This window comes from Falco peregrinus, chromosome 1, assembly GCF_023634155.1.
Source record: "Falco peregrinus isolate bFalPer1 chromosome 1, bFalPer1.pri, whole genome shotgun sequence".
Taxonomy (NCBI): domain Eukaryota; kingdom Metazoa; phylum Chordata; class Aves; order Falconiformes; family Falconidae; genus Falco; species Falco peregrinus.
Window position 1 is genome coordinate 77,826,084 of NC_073721.1, and position 19,139 is coordinate 77,845,222.

General features: G+C 41.2%; 1 protein-coding gene and 1 long non-coding RNA gene across 10 annotated transcripts in view; one reads left to right on the plus strand and one right to left on the minus strand.

Moving 5' to 3' along the window:
- The window catches only part of RAD51B (RAD51 paralog B), a 428,405-nt gene that overhangs the window by 220,007 nt on the left and 189,259 nt on the right, over positions 1-19,139 (plus strand). For all 9 annotated transcript variants that reach the window (XR_008745483.1, XR_008745484.1, XR_008745485.1 and 6 more), the window contains one exon: positions 17,754-17,872. Coding sequence is in view for 5 of the 9 variants with exons in the window: in XM_055793907.1 (XP_055649882.1) it covers positions 17,754-17,872 (119 nt within the window). In the remaining 4 variants the exon portion in view is untranslated. Of the gene's footprint in view, positions 1-17,753; positions 17,873-19,139 lie in introns of those variants that run through there.
- On the minus strand, positions 738-11,476 carry LOC129783686 (uncharacterized). The gene is made up of 3 exons (XR_008745486.1): positions 11,292-11,476; positions 4,925-5,039; positions 738-1,351 (listed from the first exon to the last, which is right to left on the minus strand). It is a non-coding gene; the product is annotated as an uncharacterized LOC129783686 (long non-coding RNA).

A 19,139-nucleotide genomic window follows, 5' to 3' on the forward strand; every position in this document is an offset into this window, starting at 1 on the left:
ACTACTTAATCCTTTATGCTCACTGCCTACACTGTCCAATTTTTATGTGGGGTTGGAAAATTCAAAAATAATTGCTGTAGCTTGGGGCTTCTGTGGCTCTCCTCTCCACACTCTTTTTTAAAAGGAGAGGCCTCTAGTGAAATGTAGGAGATTCTGAGCATTGCAGACCATATTATTAGCTATAAAGGAAAGTCTAAATCCTCACCAAAACATCACGTGCAGTTTGTCACATCGTTTGTCGCATCTACTAGTGCCAGGAGCTGACCTAAGCATGGAAATTCAATCCCATCACAGCTCCTGAATTTGTTCAGAGGCTACAAAATCCTTGGCAGGATGAGCAGAAGGAAACCCGCATCAGAGCTGTCTGCTTAACATCTGGACCTGTCTATAAAAAGTACTTAGTGTCTCAATGCAGAGCCAATTTTCTGGTACATGAGTGTGCAGAAATTCACACACCTGATCATCACTCTCAATCTTTTTATGCTTCTCAAATTATTAGTTTTTTTAAAGTACAGTATTCACAGAGAAAGGGATGGATAAGGTTATACAGTTAGTTCCCATGACAAGTACATTAGTACCTCAGGAGGATTGCTAAAGGAGAATAAGCATGTGGGGTTTTTTTCCTCTGACTGTATGGACAGACAGTTGAATCCACTAACGTTTATCTACCCAGTCATCCTAAATACTGTCATAATATTCTCAGTTTTGGAGTGAACTTATTTATAACAAGATTTTTCTTCTTCTTTAAAAAAACACCTGTGTTTGCAGCTTGCTGTTTTACTTGCAAGTGTTGCCAATTTGTGCTTGAATAGTAGGGAATTGACATTATTTAGTTAAGCATCTATCAAACCTATCAGTATTTTAAACAGATGTTTAAGTTTAGCTGGAGTATAGGTGGGTTTTGTCTTTCATTCTGTGTTAAGACACCAAACCCACAGAATTCTTTCAGAATTAATACAAGGACAAGTAATCTCATCTAAGGTTTCTAGGCACGTGGAGGTAAGAAGGTGACTGGAAACAGCCAGCCTGGATTTACCAAGGGCAAATCATGCTTCACCAGTCTGATTGTCTTGTATGATGAGATGACTGGCCTGGTGGAGGTGGGCAGAGCAGCTGATGTGCTTTGATCTTGCATTTAGCAAGTCTTTGACATAGTCTGCTGTAGTGTCCTTGCAGTAAAATTAGAGAGACGTAGACTAGAAGGATGACCGACCTACAAGGTAGTGGAAAATCAGCAGGACCTCTGAGCTCAGAGAGTAGCCGTCAGTCATTCAGATTCCACCTGGCAGCTCGTGGTCTCCATCGGTGGTCACTACTGGGGCCAATGCTGTTTAACATTTTCCTGGAAGACCTCGGAGAAGGGACAGAGTAGAGTGACAGACTAAGTTGGTTCAAGTAGTGTAGGCCCCAGACCAAACCATAATAACGTGCTTTTATGCTGAAAATAATGGGGAAACAATCCTTAATATTTGTAGGTGCTATTTGTTTTTCCAGAGATCGTGTCAGGAGAGAACTTAGTAAAGTTACTATATGAGATGTCTGCCTTCAGTTCTGAGAAACCATTTAGAAATGAAAATTGTAAGAACATTCATAGCTTGTCCTGGAGCTGCAGGAGGTTGGAGAATTGATGACTTTGCTATCTTTACAGCTGTTTATTGTCTGTCTTCTATAATAATAATTTTTAAAATTGTGAAAGTTTCTAGCATGGGAAATAAGACACAAGTTTGGAGTGCTCTGCCTGGTGTTATCTGCTGCCTTACCTGGTCTCAGCTGAAACATACAGCAAAAATCTTAAAAGATTTACAGGAATTCATTGCAGATAAGGAGAAACTGTGTATCTGTTGTGCTGCAGCTAGACAGAACCAAAATACATAGCAACCTCAGTTGACTACTTACAGTCACATGATAATTGATGCTACATTTGTATCATGCATTTTAAATTGAAATAGCAAATCAATGTATTACCTGAAGTTGTTAAAGTACATCAATACTGCCAGAAATACTAGGATTGGCCTTCCACATTAAGCAAAGAAAACTGAGATTTAAAAGATATATATTTGGGAGATCGTTTTATTTACTACTTCACTCCTAAGCTTTGGGGATGCAATCAGACTGTCTTCAAGCCACTCTCCAGCTTGGAGGCAGAGGAATGGATATATGCTGGGTGCAGGAGAGGGGAGAAGGCTGCATAGGAAACTATGGGTTTTTTTCCATAATCACTTGACTCCAGAAACTGAAATTTTAGGAACACCAAGTATTGCAAGGTGTGGTTGAGTAATGAGAATGTGTGATGTTTCGAACTGTATTTATGTCTTGGATATTTCTCATATAATTTCTTTGGCAAGTTCTGGAGATTGCCAGGACTGCAGAGCAAATCTGAGAGGCCGAGCCTGCCCTGTTCCTTCTCCATCTCCTCCCACTGTTCAGATTCCAGTTTAAAATTCTTGATGTTGCTATGGGATCATCAGTGACTTAACATCACTGTGGCAATAGCATGCAAAGAAACAGGATCAAACCTAGTTTTCTGAGGAAAGACTGTCCCTTGCTTAGTAACCGCTGCTACTCTCTGCACCACTGGGCTTTTCGGAGGAGTTTGCTGTGGAAGTGAAAACAACTGGTTGAACAAGGAAGAGCTAGTGAAACCCTAGCCAGAAGATGATACCACCCAAAAGTTTGCGAGGGAACCCAGGTGATCTCTCAAGTATCAGAAATGATTTGTTGGTGCCAGGTGAATCCCCCTTGCTCTGAAGCCAGCTTAAGCTTACCTGTGAAGTCTCACACTGTTCATTAGAGAATGTCCCAGGTTTTACAATAATCATGTAATTGCATACAAGTGCTTCCTGACCAAGTGTTCGTTAGACTGTCTGAAGCACTCACAGTCTAAAGAGATCCTGAAAAGTAAGTTTTTTATGTGGACTGCAGAGAGAATAGGGCACTTTTGAGGAGCCAGCATATGCCTCTAAAGCTTTTCTGTTTTTGTAAAGTCATCCACTGACATGTTAATGCTTTATGTGCATACTGGAATATAGTCCAGGCCTTTCCAAACAAGAGAGAACAAGATTAAGAAGGATATTTTCTGTCCTGTAATACCAGTGAAAATATATTAACCTCTGCATGATTTTTTTTCTTTAAAGGAAATCAGTAGAGTTTAAAAATGTAGAAAGTGTATTCACAAGTACAAGACCTTGTTAGCAGGCATTTCACTGAAATCCACTGTATGAGCTCCTTTGGACACGCTGAATTTTCTTCTAAAATTATCCTCTTGGCAGGTGAAATTCTTTCCACAATAAAAATGAAAAATAAATCTTTGTACATAATTGAAAGTAATTTTTATTCTAACTTCTCAGTGATCTTTCAGCCTTTGGCAGCCTCTTGCTTGGCAGAGTTAAGCATGCTAACATCTGTGCTGCAGAATTGCTTTTCAAAAGGTAGGATTTACAAGTCAAGTGAAACTCCCACAATTCTCATCTCTTGGGCTCCCATTGTGGTGCCCACTGATGCGCCTCAGCACAGCTGTCCCGCTTGTCTTTCTCTTGTCTTTCCACTTCTCGCTATAGTACCAGGGTGGTGGAGGCCTCCTGGAGTTTATGGTGAGCAGGTCTGAGTTTAAGCTAAAATCCTCCCCTTCATGGATCTGTTCCACTTGCAATATATCCAGTTTTCGGTGAAGTTGTCTACATCCTCATTCATATCCAGCATCATGTTGCCGTTATGTACTGACGAGATACTGTGCCTTGCAGTCAGCATTGGTTTAGGGCTGGACAAAGGTAGTTGTCTGCCAAAATTAACTGAGGCAAGTTTGCTTAAAATGCCCAAGTCCTGGCCCCAAGGGAAGTACCACGACATTTGCTGCATGTTCTGGTAGTGCTTTGTTTGAACACCGTTGCACAGTGGCATCATTTTCCCTGAGGCATATAGTCTTAGGTCTGTCCCACAGAGATCCCGTAACACTTCTCAGTAGCTCGAATGCAGGGTTTCTTTTTCATTTAAAAAATGAACCACCACTAGCAACAATAAAGAACTGTGCATTTGTTTATATTGCATAGCTATGGAGATCACATTTGTGCTGCTGGAATCTCATATGAGGAGGCATCAGCTCTCCTAGCTGTTGTTGTCATGCCGGCAAAGTACTGGAAGGAATGCCATTATGTTGTTGGAAATGACATTGGTCATGCAGCAGGGGACAGTCTCCTGTCACTGTCAGTAACAACGCCAGTACCCAGTGGAGCTGCAGGGCTGGTAAAGTGAGGCATGCCAGCTTCTGCACTGAGAAGCAAACCAGATTCCCAACTCCTGGTAGCTGCTGCCACCTCACACCACTTTCAGCGGGAGCAGAAATGCTAGCCCTCACCACCTATCCCAGTTGCAGCCCAGGCAGTTTTTTTCTGCCTCCTAAGGATTGCTTAGTAGTTGAGGTGCACTTTTTGCTTGTAATTTCCTGGCCTCAAATCTTGACCAGTGGTTCTGTTTCATCAGCGAGAAGAACCACTTGCAGCCATATGTTTTTAAAGTATATCTGATCAGATTCGTTCCGGGGAGGGGGAGGAAGCATTTGTTTCCCTACCTGCTATAGGCCAACACTGAGCACTTATGAAAATTCCACCCAGATTGTTTATACATACATGGGAGATGTTTGATTTGGTTTTTTTTTTTAAGTAGAGTGGTCAGAAAATGTGTAAGTCATGTTAATTCTTTAATTTTAAAAAATTTCCCATAGGTCTGCAGATACTGAAAAAAAAAGGCACATCTGCACTCAGGTTTATCATCTGGGCTATTAAAGCTGTCATAAGTTAATCTTCTCTGTGAGAACTTTTAATAGCTATATGGTATAACAAATAAAGGTTGAGCTCTTTTTTGATACTTATCATCTCATTGAAATGACAGAGTTTGTGTGGCATAAAATGTTTTATGACATTATACATACCTTTTTGTTTTCATCTCCTACTGTTCTTGCAGGGAGATAAAAATGTTTTAGACAACAGATGTGGAACACTTAAAATATTTGGAATGTGTGGGAATGTGCTGAGGGACCACCTGTCCTGCAACACAAAAGACAGAATCGGTTTGTAACGCTGATGCTGATCGTTACACTGGCAGTGAACAGGAGGAGTTGTAAAGCAGAGTGAAAACTACAGGGTAACTATACTAGGTTGACTCTGCTCAAGGAAACATAAAGGCAAATCAACAAGTTCAATGCTCATTAATACTTAGCCAATAATCCACGTTTGAGATTTTCTTAGTAAGTATAGCCTGGGGCAGTTAGTCTCAGGAAGCTTATGGTTAAGAAGAAAAGAAATGGGGTTTATCTGATTTAGCTTAAAATAAGGTATTTTATTTACTCTTTGACTACTAGTAGTAGTCAGATCCTATCTATTTAGTTACAAATTAACAATTACAGCTAGTAATGACTACAGAGGTTATCCTTTGTGAAAACAAACAAAACAAAACAAATACCCGCAAAACCAAACCATTTACATACTGTAGAAAACCATGGTTTTGATAATAATTTGGATTTCTTTGGAGACGGAGGATGTTGAGGTTATTTGTTGCTGGTGTCTTTTTATATACATATACTATTTATTGACTAAAGGTAACAAATGCTGTTTCACAGATGAGGGAACAAAGGCGCAGATAGGATCAGTATGTAGCATTTGCATTTCTCCATTTGGAGCCCTGGCATGTGAGCACCCACAGTTCCTTATTATCTTTTTCCTTCAATGATTTTTAAAAAGGAGGATATTAAAATTGAGATGATAGCTACTTCCCTGCCTCAGGGAAGGATTGTGAAGATAGTTAATGTTTATAACAGTTGCCCCCTCTTTTTCTCCGTGCAACTTGTTGCGTGAAACTACCATTGCTCGGGTCTAGATTACAGTGCAAAGGGAAGGTATTGCTTGGTGCCCATAGACAAGCGTTGGCTGGGAAACAATATATTGGGCTTTGCCCTAAAAGATGAAAATGGTACATAAATCAGAAAGAAATTGAGAAACTCAGATTCACCCCTTGCTATATGGACTTTGGAAACAGTGATGTCTGGTTACACTTAATGGCTTAGGTCTTTGGGTAAGGATGTGAAGCTGCCCTTCAAAACTGAAGTCTCTGCCTGATAGTATGTGCCCAGAATTGGTGAATGAAACAGCTGTTGATGCACCCTCTTGATTGGGAATGATAGAAAAAGTCAGGACACACGTTAGCAGTGTTTCCCACAGTGAGTACAATTCTCCCTGCCTTGGATATAATGGCTTGCCTCTGTATACTATGCAAACAAATTACACATACTGTGGGAGCCACAACTTTAAATTTCTCAACCTTTTTGCATGCAAAAATGCAGCATTAATTATGCTTTTTTACATTTAGAGTTCCTCTTCATTAGCTGGAGGGAGGTCTTTGTGATTAAAGGAAGCAGGTTCCATTGAGCCAGACGAGTTCTGCTCTGTCCTCTTTTTCACCTCCCCTCAGGGCAAAGACCAACAGCTTGAGGGTGACCCCTTCAAGAAGTTTCACTGAAAAGGAAGATGAGAAAGGCTGGACAGGCTCTTTCTAATGCTCTGCACTGGAGCCAGGAAAAGGCAGCTGTTTCTAGCCTTTCTGTGGGCTTTTTTTTTTCTCCCTCCCCCCTTTCCTGGTGGCTGAGATCTGGGCTTGCTGCCATATCTGTTTGTCTGTCTGTCTCATGTTGTTTTTCTCAGAGAGCTTCAGAGGCCAGTTGCCCGTAGACAGTTGCTGGGAACAGAGGTTGTTCCTTGTATCGTCTTAACTCTCCATGCCAGAGTGTTCATGCTTGAATAGGAAACAGCAAGATCTGTCAAAATAGCCCTTTTCTTTAGGGCTTTGAGGCCGCATTCTCCATGGCCATCTGTTCCCTTTCACCCTTTTGGACAATGTTGCTATTTGAAACCAACCACTCTTTGCTCTCTCCCTTTCCCCTTGCCCTCCCCCCCCCAAAAAAAAAAAAAAAAAAAATCTGGGAAAAAGGGGGAAAAAGTTTTTTCTGGCCCTGACTGGCCTTGAGAGGATTCAACCATTTTGTAGTCCAAGGATTAAAACTGATATTTTGCAATTTTTTTATTTTTCACTGACTTTAAAAAATGTAATACATCTCAGGAGAGAAGAGTCACTGCAGTCAAAAGATCATTTTGGATTTATGTATTACTGTCCACAGAGGTGTCCTGTCGCTGCCTGATGCAGACTACAGTGAAAACTTGGCACATCTTGGAATATTTTGCATTATAGCAGGAATGGAAGGAACCTCCTATAGTTAAGGCTGTATAACTGTTTCCCTTCTAACCCTCTGTCTTCGGTCAGAAAAGCTTATCGGGATGAAATTTTCCAGTCTTGGTTGTTGTCCAAAATTGAATCTATTTGCTTAGTTTTGGATAAAGTGAGTCATTCCTTTTTGAGAATGAGTTGAAGAAAAAAGCCTGTACTGCCTCTGCTTCAGGATCTGTGACTGCTCCATGAAGAGGAGGACTGATTTGCTGAGAACCTCCTGGAAAGCCTGTGTCAGTCAGGGAGTGAATTCGGACCCCTGTAATCCTTGGACATTTTAACATCCTCCATGTCGTATATTGGCTCTGTGTGTATGTGTGCCTAAGTGCATAAACATATATGTATTTTTAGCTTTGTAAATGAGTTGGTTCTGAACAGTGAGCCACTGTGGTGTCTGCATGTACTAAAATGTTTTTTCATTCATCTTACGAGAGGGAAGACATTTTATATGTGTGGCTATATTGGCTGTGCAATTTTAAAAAAAAATATGAAAGTGCCCAATTAACATATGTTGTGAAGGTACTCCAAGCTATGATTTTGAAGGTACTTCGAAGTGCTCACATGCAACTGCTAGATGTATGTATATAGTTCACCAGGCCAGCCCAAAAGGCACTTCTTCAGAGGAGAGGTTGCATTCTTCAGCTTGTGTCACAGGCCCCTCTGCCCTGAGAAATGGATGCAGCCAGTGAGACCTATATTGGCAAATGCAGACTTGTGCTTAAGAAATGCCACAGTCAACACTGATGATATTTGTTGTGACAAATAATTGAGCCCCTTGTTCTGCAGTTGATAAGCAGAGTTAAAGTTGCACATAGCATTTTTTACATTTAATGCTGCCTAACTTTTATGTTCCTAATCATACAACCAAAACATTCTTTAAGTTTAGTTTTTGTGATACGTTAAGAGTTTGGCCAAATCTGAACTCCAGATGTGAACAGCTGTAATTTGCAAACAGTCATCTCTAGTCCCCAAATGTTTGGCTGACCTCTGTTTCCATGTTGCAGGCTGAAAGTGAAATGTTTCATCCTGGAATTTCAGTTTTGATAACTCTGGCTCATGATCCAAGCTTTACAGCTCTTAAGATTGTTGTTTCTATATACACCTGGAGGGAATTGTTGTAACTGTAATCTATGGAACCAGCGTTAAGAACACTGAAGGCTAAATTTTCAAAGAAATTACAATGGTCATTGTACAAAGTGAAGCAGTTTGCTTAGTTTGCATACAAAAAAAATCATCTCAATTTGAAGTACAATTTAACACTGATTATTAAACATAGTCCTTGTGGTTAACAGCCCCACCCTGGACTCTTAATTATTGCATGTTTCAACCCTCCGTATCAAGAAACTGTCACTCAATAAATTTGAAAATGATCCAGAAAGAGGACTACTACTGAAATACTCCTATGTTCAGGAGGGAAAAGGACAGATAACTTAATTCACTAGTTCAAATTCATGGAACTAGGCTGTGATCAGAAATTGTAATTTGCTAACGCTTTTTATGCTGAATGTATTGAGAAAGGTCCACCACCATGTAGGCTGAATATCAGTGCTGGCAGTGATCTGGCTATAGCAGGACAAAGCTTTCTGTGGCTTCTTAACAGAATATATTCACCAAGGCAGACCTCAGTGCTCATTTAAAACTAGCTACTGTCCTTTTCCATCTGCCATGTGGGCATACCATCAGCATGGGAAATGGACAGCCATGTCAGAAACACCCTGGGTATGTTAGCACTAATTGGTGCTTTTATTGGCCGCTTCCACGGAGAACTCCATGTGCACCAGAAACTCGACTCTCTCCCTCCTACTCCAGTCACCCTTCTGCGCCCTGACTCTGAAATGTAATTTAATTCATTTGCAGACTGGCTCCTACCTTGCCTGGAGTACTGCTGCTTTTACATGCACTGTATGCATTTTCTGGGTACGAGAGCTAAGTTGCCAAGACACTGTTTCTTTACCAGAACATATTTTATGGAAAAAAATGTAGACTATGATAATACAGTCCGTCTTGGACCACAGCATCCTAACATGACCATACTGCTGTGAGCTGTGTTCTGAAACTCGCTGCATTTGCAGGGCTACATCTCCCTCTTCTCCCCCAAAAGATGTATTTTTGTTGTGCCTTTCTGGGATTCAGCCATTTAGGCTGCCAGACTTCAGATTTTTATGTTGGGGGGGGGGGAGTTTGTCCCTGTCAAGGAGTGTGACAGCTGGCTTGTTGGGTTCTGGCCTGGAAAAGTTCGGAAGTGGCAAATCCAGATGATGGGTAAACACTAGCAGAAACTGATGAAGTTTAGCAGCTGAGATTAACCATCCTGGGAAAATCAGATATGATAATGCCATGGCTGTGTAGGTCAGAGGGCTGGGGCTTGCGGCATGCAAAGCTTCAGTTGCTCTGACAGCAGGATTCTAAATCTCAGTTCTTTATTCAAGCCTTAAGGGACCTACACGTGTAATTCTAGCATTCTGCCCCCTCCCTCCTACATGCCTTCTGATTAATATCATGATCAGTTGAGTTCCCCGAGGGATCTTAACCAAAAAAATACAGCAGTAATGTGTAGCATGATTGGTGAGGTGATAATTAAAAGCATTTTCTGGTTCACAGGGCCTTAGCATTGCCAGATGCCATGATTGGGCAAGCTTTGTTTTTCAACCTATGCATCCTTTATATGTGCAGGCAGGCAAAATTCCAGATCTGGGTTGTTTGGGGGTTTTTTTCCCCCTCCCTTAGATCAATGGTTTGGGATTTTATTTTCTAGTCGTGGAGAGACAGGAAGAAGTGACTGCATAGAAGTTAGATGGAAGAAGCTGCTTTAAGTTTTAGTGGTGAGCAACGCGGAAAAGAACTCTGGATATTAAGAGAGTGGTATAAATTAGTACAATTCTAGATTTTAGAAAAAGAGGGAAATCCTCAAAAAGTGCCATTAGAAAGGGAAGGAGGGTGAGCTGAGGGGTAAAAAAATTATCCTGGTTACAAAAAGGAATTGACTTAACCACTGTCATCATCTTCACCTTTCACCATCCCTCCCACCAAAGCGCTATTCATTTGGTCATTCACACTAGAAGTGCAGCAGTGGCAGAGTGCCGGAAACTCATCACTTTGTGGTGTGTTGTCAAGCTACAGAGGCAGAAGGTTTACACCAGTATAAATAAATTATCTGTTCCCAAGGATCTCAACTCCACAGTTCCCTGATTTGGGCCCTATTTCAGGTGCTGTAAACCACCAGCTGTCTTCCCACCTCGACAGATCTCCTGAGACCTGATCATTTTGGTCATGGCTGGTAGATTATCTGGCAAGAAGTCAGACCAGCTGGATATTCTCGTTTCTTAATGTCAATTCCTTTTTTAGGTCAGCAGACAGGAGTCTTAGTACTAGCACGTGTATGCTTCTCTCTCTGTCTGTCTCTCTTTCTCAATGCAAAACAGAATCGACGTAAACTCACTGATGTCAGGGAATGAGATCCTCTGGTGCAAAACACACTGGTAACAATGGATGTGCTGGTGTGGGATTAAAAGCAAACTAGCATCTGTCCAATTCTCTGAAGGACCCTTCTTCCATCTTGACTTGGATAGAGGTCCCAGCTGATTTTTTGCCAGTAGAATGATGGTTAATATTTAAAAAAACTTACAATGTTTCACGCAGAATACTGGAAAGTTCTTATTTATATATACACAGTTTTTCTGGCCTGTCACATATTTTGGCTTATTTTCCCTCACCCCTTTAGGGAAGATTCCTTTTAAGTGGGGAATAAGCACCAGCATCTAAAAGACTCTTAAACTGCAGTTCTCATGAAAAGGTCTTTAGGTCAGGAAAGATCTTTTTGTTCTGTGTTTGTATAGTGGTTTGCATATTGCACATGAGAGCTCTAAGAGTTGTCACAATAGAAATAATGAATGGCTGGAAAAAAGACAGCAGAAAGGACCTTAGCCTTGATCTAATATCAGATTAACACTGTAAAAATCAGCCAGAATGTGTACACAGATAGACATAAATATAATGATAAACAAAAAAGTGTGAAAACTCACCTAGTTGGGGCACATGAGATAACTCTGTTGTCCAAAATGAGAAGTGAGCTCATTCCCTTTCTGTCACATTTACTGCTGTCTCTATCAGAACTTTGCAGCTGGAGTCTATAAATGGCAATTTTCAGTCTCTTGATGATGATGACTGAATCAGAACAGTCTTTTCAGTGTAATCTCTAGTAGGCACTTCAGTGGTGCAGCAATAGCATAGCTACAAACTAGGGGTGGGCAAAAAATTTCCATTGAAACTAGTTTTTTTATTTAATAGGGGTTTGCACTTAATGGGTTCATTTGCAAAGTATATTTTTATGAATCTACTATTAAAAAAAAGGAAAACTAAATTACACATCATTGATTAATAAACAATTTCAGCTTCCAGCTAAAATATTTTTACTTATTTTTAATTACAATTTGAAGTAAGGTGGAATAAGTGGGGGGGGGGGTGGGTGGCGGGCAGCAGCGCAAGGGAGGGGGTTGTTGCACAGATTTAGAACTAGGTGGTTTTTGGGAGTAGGATTGCCAGATTTCCTCTCTTAATAAAAGGAGGAGAATAATAACTTAAAAGTTAGAATTTTTTACCTGGTTAGTTTTGTGGCCAAGTTTGATTTCTTATAACAGCAACTGGTTTTCCTGCCATATGTCCTAAATAATAAAGGACTGTATGAAGGGAATGCTGTGCTCTAGGAAGTTTTGGGTTTTCCCCTAAGACTTGGTTGTTGATATGCCTGCGTAACCCATTAACTGAAGAAGATTTGTACAGTTGGAATGGGGAGAAACATTTGCTTTAGTATCTGTACAAATGAGTAATTTGTGTTTGGTAATTACCTGGACATGCGTATAAATGCATTTTGGTGTGTGCTTTGTCTCAAGTGGGTGATACCAAATGGTGATCTAAGTAGCTGCCTACTGCTAGGGCCATGGCTTTAATGTGAAGGACCTCACCCTTTTTTCATCCTTACTCATTTTCTGTTAGTTTTGTCAAGGTAGAGTATATTGACAGGAAGAGTTTGGGATATACCTTGGCTGGCCAATGCAGAGAGTGAGACGGTCGTCACTGTAGGGTAAGAGAATCAGTCACCTTCTGCCTGAAGAAGAAGCTGTGGAGAAGGGCTTGAAAATGGCAGAAGTCAGTGTGTGGGCGTTTGAAGGGTGCTGTGGTTAGTTACTTCACAGATGAGTTTGTCATGTGGGTTGTTTTTTTTTACTGTGTGGTGGTTTTTTCCACCAATGGGTATTTTTATACTTGTACTTTCTGAGTAGGTGAAGATGGAAAAATAGATTGGGGGTTGAGGTCTTTTTCTTTTTCTCTTTTTCTTCCCTTTTCTCTCCCCTTTCTGGTGTCATTGTTAGAGATCTGCACCAAAAATACAGACTAAATGCAATGCAGGTGAGAAGCAGTGAACTTCATGAGCTCTGCCAGTGAACCAGAAAGCTGCACGGCCTGAGCAAGAGGGAAAGTACTTTCATTCTTATTGCATGGTGTGCTGGTTTTGTTGAGCTCAGTAGTTTAATTCTTTACAAATATTTTCTCTGTACTTTTGGAGAGGTTTTTCCTCCTTTTTGATAAATTAGACTTTTATCAAGATGGTTTGATGTTAAGATTTGAAAGATTTGGGGACTTGTTTCTCTATTTTGTTATTTTACTGTCTGTTATTTCACTGTTATATTGTGCATTGATCCATTCTTTGCATTCAATGAGAAAATATTTTTGAATTACCAACTTGATAGAGATTGCAAAGGGGCCCAGTGGTGGGGATGAATCTGCCAGGCGATGACTTTTTTTTCTGCAAAGTCAAAATCCATATGAGAATGTGGAAAGCGCGAAATTCATTGCTCTGTGCAGTTATACCAACAAAGAACAGATGATTTTTTTTAACCAAGACTATAATCATGTTCTGCCTGCAAGGACTCCTTGCATTTGAAAATGTTTTAAGAAGTCTGTTTCATTTCATTCAAAACATTGGTCTAGTTATCCTAATTTTCATAGAATGAGACACTAATGAAACTAAAGTTCCTTTATGCTTAAATCCCATTCAACCATATTTGTACCAACTGGGACTTGGTTACATGAGGATTTAGTCTTTAAAATGGTGCTTCTTTATATGTAGGGGACGAGAAGGTCTTTGAGACCGTGTCTGTACTTTTAATTCTCTAGTTGGACATAATAGAATAATCACAGAATCAGTATTGAGCTGAATAGCTTTAATCCTACTGTTTCCTCCAGTGAAAAATGGAAGGTGTAATAAACCCACTTTTCCAATCCTGCCTGTATGTGGTATTCATCTCAGTGATAAGGAAGGTACTTTGGATGGTTTGTTTTAATTGCGTTGATGGGGAGAAACAAACAAAATGAATCTAGACCTTGTGTGTAAGTAGAGCCAAGTGTTGTTACCCAGTTCCTCAGACAACTCCTTTCAGAGCAGTGGAGGTCAGAGAGTGAACCTATTCTGCTTGGAAGCAGGACTGTGGGCCTCAGTTTAAGAATCTACCCTTTCTTCTTCGGTTTGTTTTTCCCCTGGTTGTAGAGAGGCATTTATTTTGCATTTGACTTAGACCACAAGAAGCTTTATTTTCACTTGTGAGAGCTGTTCTGCAAGAGTGAAGGAGCCAGTTCCTCCTTTATGCTTGCAATCCAGAACAGATACAGTCTCTGGGTTGTCTCTGCTGGTACCCTGAAGGGCTCAGTTTCACAGGAGACAGTAGAACAGGTACCTCCTGGAGTTCTTGGCCTGTCTGCTGATATGCCCTTTGAAGCTCAGTTTAATGCTAGTTCTTTTTGTGTGAGGAAGGAAGAAATGTTTACAGGAATTGAAATCAACACTTCATTTTACCTGAGCTGAGTCTGAAAAATACAAAGCAGGGAGTTGTTCAGAGGTCTTCTCCCACCTTTCTAACGTGTACCTTCATCTCCCCCTGCTAGAATCCCATCTCTGAGCTTCTGGACACCCACTCCCTTTTCCCACACACTGCATCCATAAACTGAGATCTGCCACTTTTCTCTCATCTGTCAGCCTTGTTTTCTTACTCTCCCTGGTCCCTGTGCTCCTTGTATCACCTGTGTCCTGGCTAGAAACCATCACATCAGCAGTGACTGGAGTGCTCTAAGCAGGCTGGAGAGATGGGAACTGCTGCCCGTCAGCTGACTGCACATTGCTGGCCCTGTGGAAGCATCCACCCCACAGCATGGATAAGTGCCTTCATGTCACAGCTGGGAGCTGTTGCTCCATACCACTCTGAAGTGGTTCAGGTTGGACAGTTTGGGGACCTCTGAGCAGAGACCAAAGTCCCTTTATGAGCATGTTTTTTCTTGGGCCAAGGTTGGTCTGAACTCCCATCTCTTAAGTATGAAAATACCAGGGTTTGGAAGAACAAGGCAATATGTGCTGAAAAATACCACTCTCTCTTTCAAAAGTATTATTTATCCACTTCTTTGTCCAGTTTGTTAATGACTAAGTAGAGGTTGAAATAACAGAAAAGATAAGTCTGAGGGGGTGTTTTGAGGCCATGTTTAAATATAAATCTGTTTTCCTAACATATCCTCTTTCCTTCCTCTGAGACATTTACTATCTTTTTTTGTTTAGAGCAAGGAGAAGGAATGAAGTGTGTGCCATCACTGCCCTTGAACTTCTTTGCAAAGCTGGCGCTGCTTTCCCCCTTCAGTTCACTTCTTGTTGGTTTGCCTCTCTGTCTGCCTAATGCATCAGCTTGCAGGAGGATCCCTTATAAAATGGAAACCTTTCCTGTGAGGCATTCCTTTCCACCCTGTAAAAAGTCTCCGCTGTAAATTTGCTGCAGTCTTACTAACCACTTTGCACCAAAGTCATAAATTTAAATAACTTCACAGAAGAGGATTTGCCTGAAAGTGGGTCACACGAACAGCTCTTTTCAGACAGGGGCTGGCACAATATGGTACAGTGGGCTTTCTCCTCTGTAATAAAATAACATAAATGACAGCAATTAACTTGCTTGTTCGGCCACAAGGCTTACACCTCTAGCACTTCTGTTCACTTTGGGACAGGTTTTAGGCATGGAAGGACTGCAGAATATGGAGTGCTATCTCCATAATACCCGCAGGCTCCAGACATTTAACCGTTTAAACGCCTAGCTCAGGATTGCAACAGCAAGATGTTACTCCTTCTGTTAGCTAATAACAGACACGTAACTTGAGGGAAGTTTGGATGTGAATTTTGTGGCTGACTTCTCCTAACAGCAGTTACTTCTGGAACATCTGGGCTTTTTGTCTGTAGTCAGAGGCCCCCAAGCAGCAGTGGGGGAATTGCTTCTTGGTGGTTTGGAGCAGTGGCTTCCAGCTGCATACAGGGGTGCACTTACAGCAGCTGTGAGGGAAACACCTCCACACCCACCAGAACTCAAACTTAGCTGCCTTACTTGAATTTTGTGATTCCTACCTATTTCTAGCAGGTGGGAAAGAAGGATGATGTTGACTACAGGAGGAACTCGCAGCTTATGGCACATGACAAAGAGAGTATTACAAAACTTTAAAGCTGCTTGAATGTCATTTATTCTCCCTTAGCCTCTTTGAACAGTAATGATGTTTTATTATCACAGAATCATAGAATCATTTAGGTTGGAAAGGATCTTTAAGATCTCCAAATCCAGCTGTTAACCCAGGACTGCCAAGTCCATCACTAAACCATGTCCCTAAGCAGCACATCTACACGTTTTTTAAATACCTCCAGGGATGGTGATTCCACCACCTCCCTGGGCAGCCTGTTCCAATGCTTGACCACCCTTTCAATGACGAAATTTTTCCTAATATCCAATGTAAATCTCTCCTGGCATCACTTGAGGCCCTTTCCTCTTGACCTGTATCTGGGTATTGGTACCTGTATTGGTATCTGGGCAGCATGTGGGAGGTTTGGGGTCTTCAGCTGAGTCCTGTACCACACTGCAGTCATTCCAGGCCCTTCTCTCCAGCCTGCTGCTCTGTTTGGTCTAATGCAGTCTAATAAGGTGTCCTTCTCATTGCTTGCAAGCTACCGGCAGTGATACAAATAATGATTATTACTGCATGCCACCACTTTTGGCCTTACCTTTTACTGGATAATTTTCCAAAAGAAAAGCTTCCGTGGATGAAGAAATCATGTTTCTTCACTGAATAGTTGCGGGGGGAGGGAAAGTGGCAAACCTACAACCTTGCACACGTAAAAGCAATGAAGAGTTTTAAACCTGAATCTTCCAGAAGCTCTGCTGGGCCATGAGATGACTGTGTCATCTCAGTACAATATTGCTTCTGAAACCTAGTACTTATAATTTAAGTTTCAACATTAACTGTTGCATTACTGATCATTTTGACAGAAACAGAAGGCTTCTCTGAAGTTTGCATTGCAGAGTAAGTGTCTGGTCTAAGTTTAATTGACTTAGTTGACAAGGATTTCGTGACTGTCCTGGGGAATCAGTTTTGTTGCCTGAGAGATGACAGGAAGTTCCCTGACTTTAAATCTAACTTTCTATCTGTCATTCACTCATGGCTTTTTAACAGTATGGACTGTCTGCCTCAAACAGTTCAATTTTCAACTTGCACATGATCATTTATACCCACATAACAATTGGGATTTTGTTTCTGAATTTCTTTGATGTGTCTGGCTTGCTCTGTTCTTGAAGTGTCATTTGAGGTACAAACAAGTCATCCATCTATCTGTTCATCTTGCACAGAACTTGTCGTAAGCAGAGATGAAGGTCTTGGGCACCTACCTGCCTGCATATGTATATGTGTGTGTATGTATGGGTCTCCGGTTTTAATATGAGAAAGCTCAGGTTAAGCAATAGTTCAGAAAACTGGATCATGTGGCATTACTGGAAACACTTCTTTATGTTGTCATTGCTGATTGCAGCAAAATACATTTTCCTTCAGGGTTATATAAATTTTCTCCCATTTCAAAGACACCGGAATGGTATTTACAGCTAAGGGGCTCCCTTCTTTTCAAATCTTAGAAAATGTGTAGGATGCCTGATGGCATGAAGCACTGTTCTGATTTTTAGATCTGGATATTGTGGCATCCTATTCTGCTCCTTTAGCTTCCCTTTTTGTTACTCTACACTGTCACTCTGCTGGCCTGCTTCCCTCTCCTCTGTGCCCATAGAAAGCTGGTTTGCTTGGGGATAGAATATCTAAGAAAAGAAGAAAAGGCACGTGTTCCCCATGGATGGTGAACCTACACATATTTAGGAAATGTACTGGTCTCTTCAGGAAGGTGGATACTACTTTGGAAGGAATCCTTAATTCTTGGCACTTTGTCTAGGTGTCACGAGGGGTGAGAGCTCACACTGCAGTTGTATAAATACATTGGGAAGGTAGGAAATTAATGTGATAGTGCCATCTGTTACATACCAGTTGTGATTACCTAGCTTATGGAATGATTTGAGATGGCCAATTAATATTTCCGGGCTGAACCCTTCTCTGTGGCACAATCTTGATGCAATTTCTTTCATATTTATCTTCAGGAGCTTCTGGAAATGAGAAGAGGGAATCTGGTTGTGTGACAGCAGCCCTTGGCAACACATGGAGTCACAGTGTCAACACCAGGCTCATACTACAATATCTTGACTTTCCAACAAGACAGGTGAGAACTTAACAACAAAGAGAATTTAAATAAAGCTACGCGAGTAGTGCTCAGTCAGATGGGCTAACTGTGTCCTTCAGCCTCTGTGGTTATGCCACCTATGAGAACCTGGCATTCTGCAGCCAGTTGCTTCTTTGGGGTGGAGGGCAGTCAGTATCCTTTGTTTTTCAGGGATGATCAGTCCTGCAGTACCTTCGTGTGTTAGGGTGGTTTTATCTGAGTCACAGGACCTAGCATTGGCCTGTTGGCACAGGCATACAAGTTCCTTGAGCTTTTAGTGCATTTCATGTTGTGGAGATGAAGGGTAATCCTTAAAGTACTTTCCTGCGCAAGGATTTTGGGGCGGGAGTAGGAAGCTAGCCCTTTCACTGCTACGATTGTTTTGCTGTTGTCCTTTCCACTCTTTCTGCCAAATTTCGGCTGTGGCTTTTAGGACAGGGAGCACTCTATGTTCTGCAGGTACTGTTTATAAGGGGAGGCTTGCTGCCTGCACCAGCAAGCTTAACTTTGAGCAGAAGCAATTTTCCATAAGTATGCCTGCAAAAAGGAGAATGCTTACCCTTTTCACTAAGAGACTTCATGCTTTTGAGTGAAATGCAGTAACAGTTTTGACTGCAATCTTCACCTCTTAATTTAAAAAAAAAACTGTGAAAAACTAGGAAGCAAGACATTTGGGGTATGATTGAGGGAGTAATTTTTTTTAAAAAAAACAACCCATGATTTCATCTGTCCCTTGGGATATCTGCAGTTATAATCTCTTTTGGCTTTGTCTGTTCTGTTTTTGCATTCATGTAACTCTTTCCGGAGGCTGTGACCCTCAGCCTTAATGTTATTGATTTTCTGCCCATTAAAGTAGAGAGCTGTCAGAAAAATTGCTATGCAAAATTTGTACCATCTTACTCCTGTAGCATTACTACCCACATGTGTTCAAATTGGTGCTCCTGATTTTACTGCCACAACGTGAGGTTTCTCACTTTCAGGTTCCAGACTTTAGAGCCAGAGGGAAAGGAAGCCATCCTGTTTTATTCTGCTTTTTAGAAGTAAAATTATAAGAATGGCACTTCCGTTCTTGCAAGTGGTGGGCACTGTGAAGCGGTGGTAGTCCTCTGGGCTCTAAGGTAGCAGGTTAAGTGTGTCAAATGCAGGTAGAAAAGGCATCTTTTGGACTCGCTTCTAAAGACCATGCACATTTGCATAGAAACATACTCTTACTGCTGCTGTTCTTCTAAGTTATCTATGTTCTGCTTCTTACTCTGGTCTGTAATGA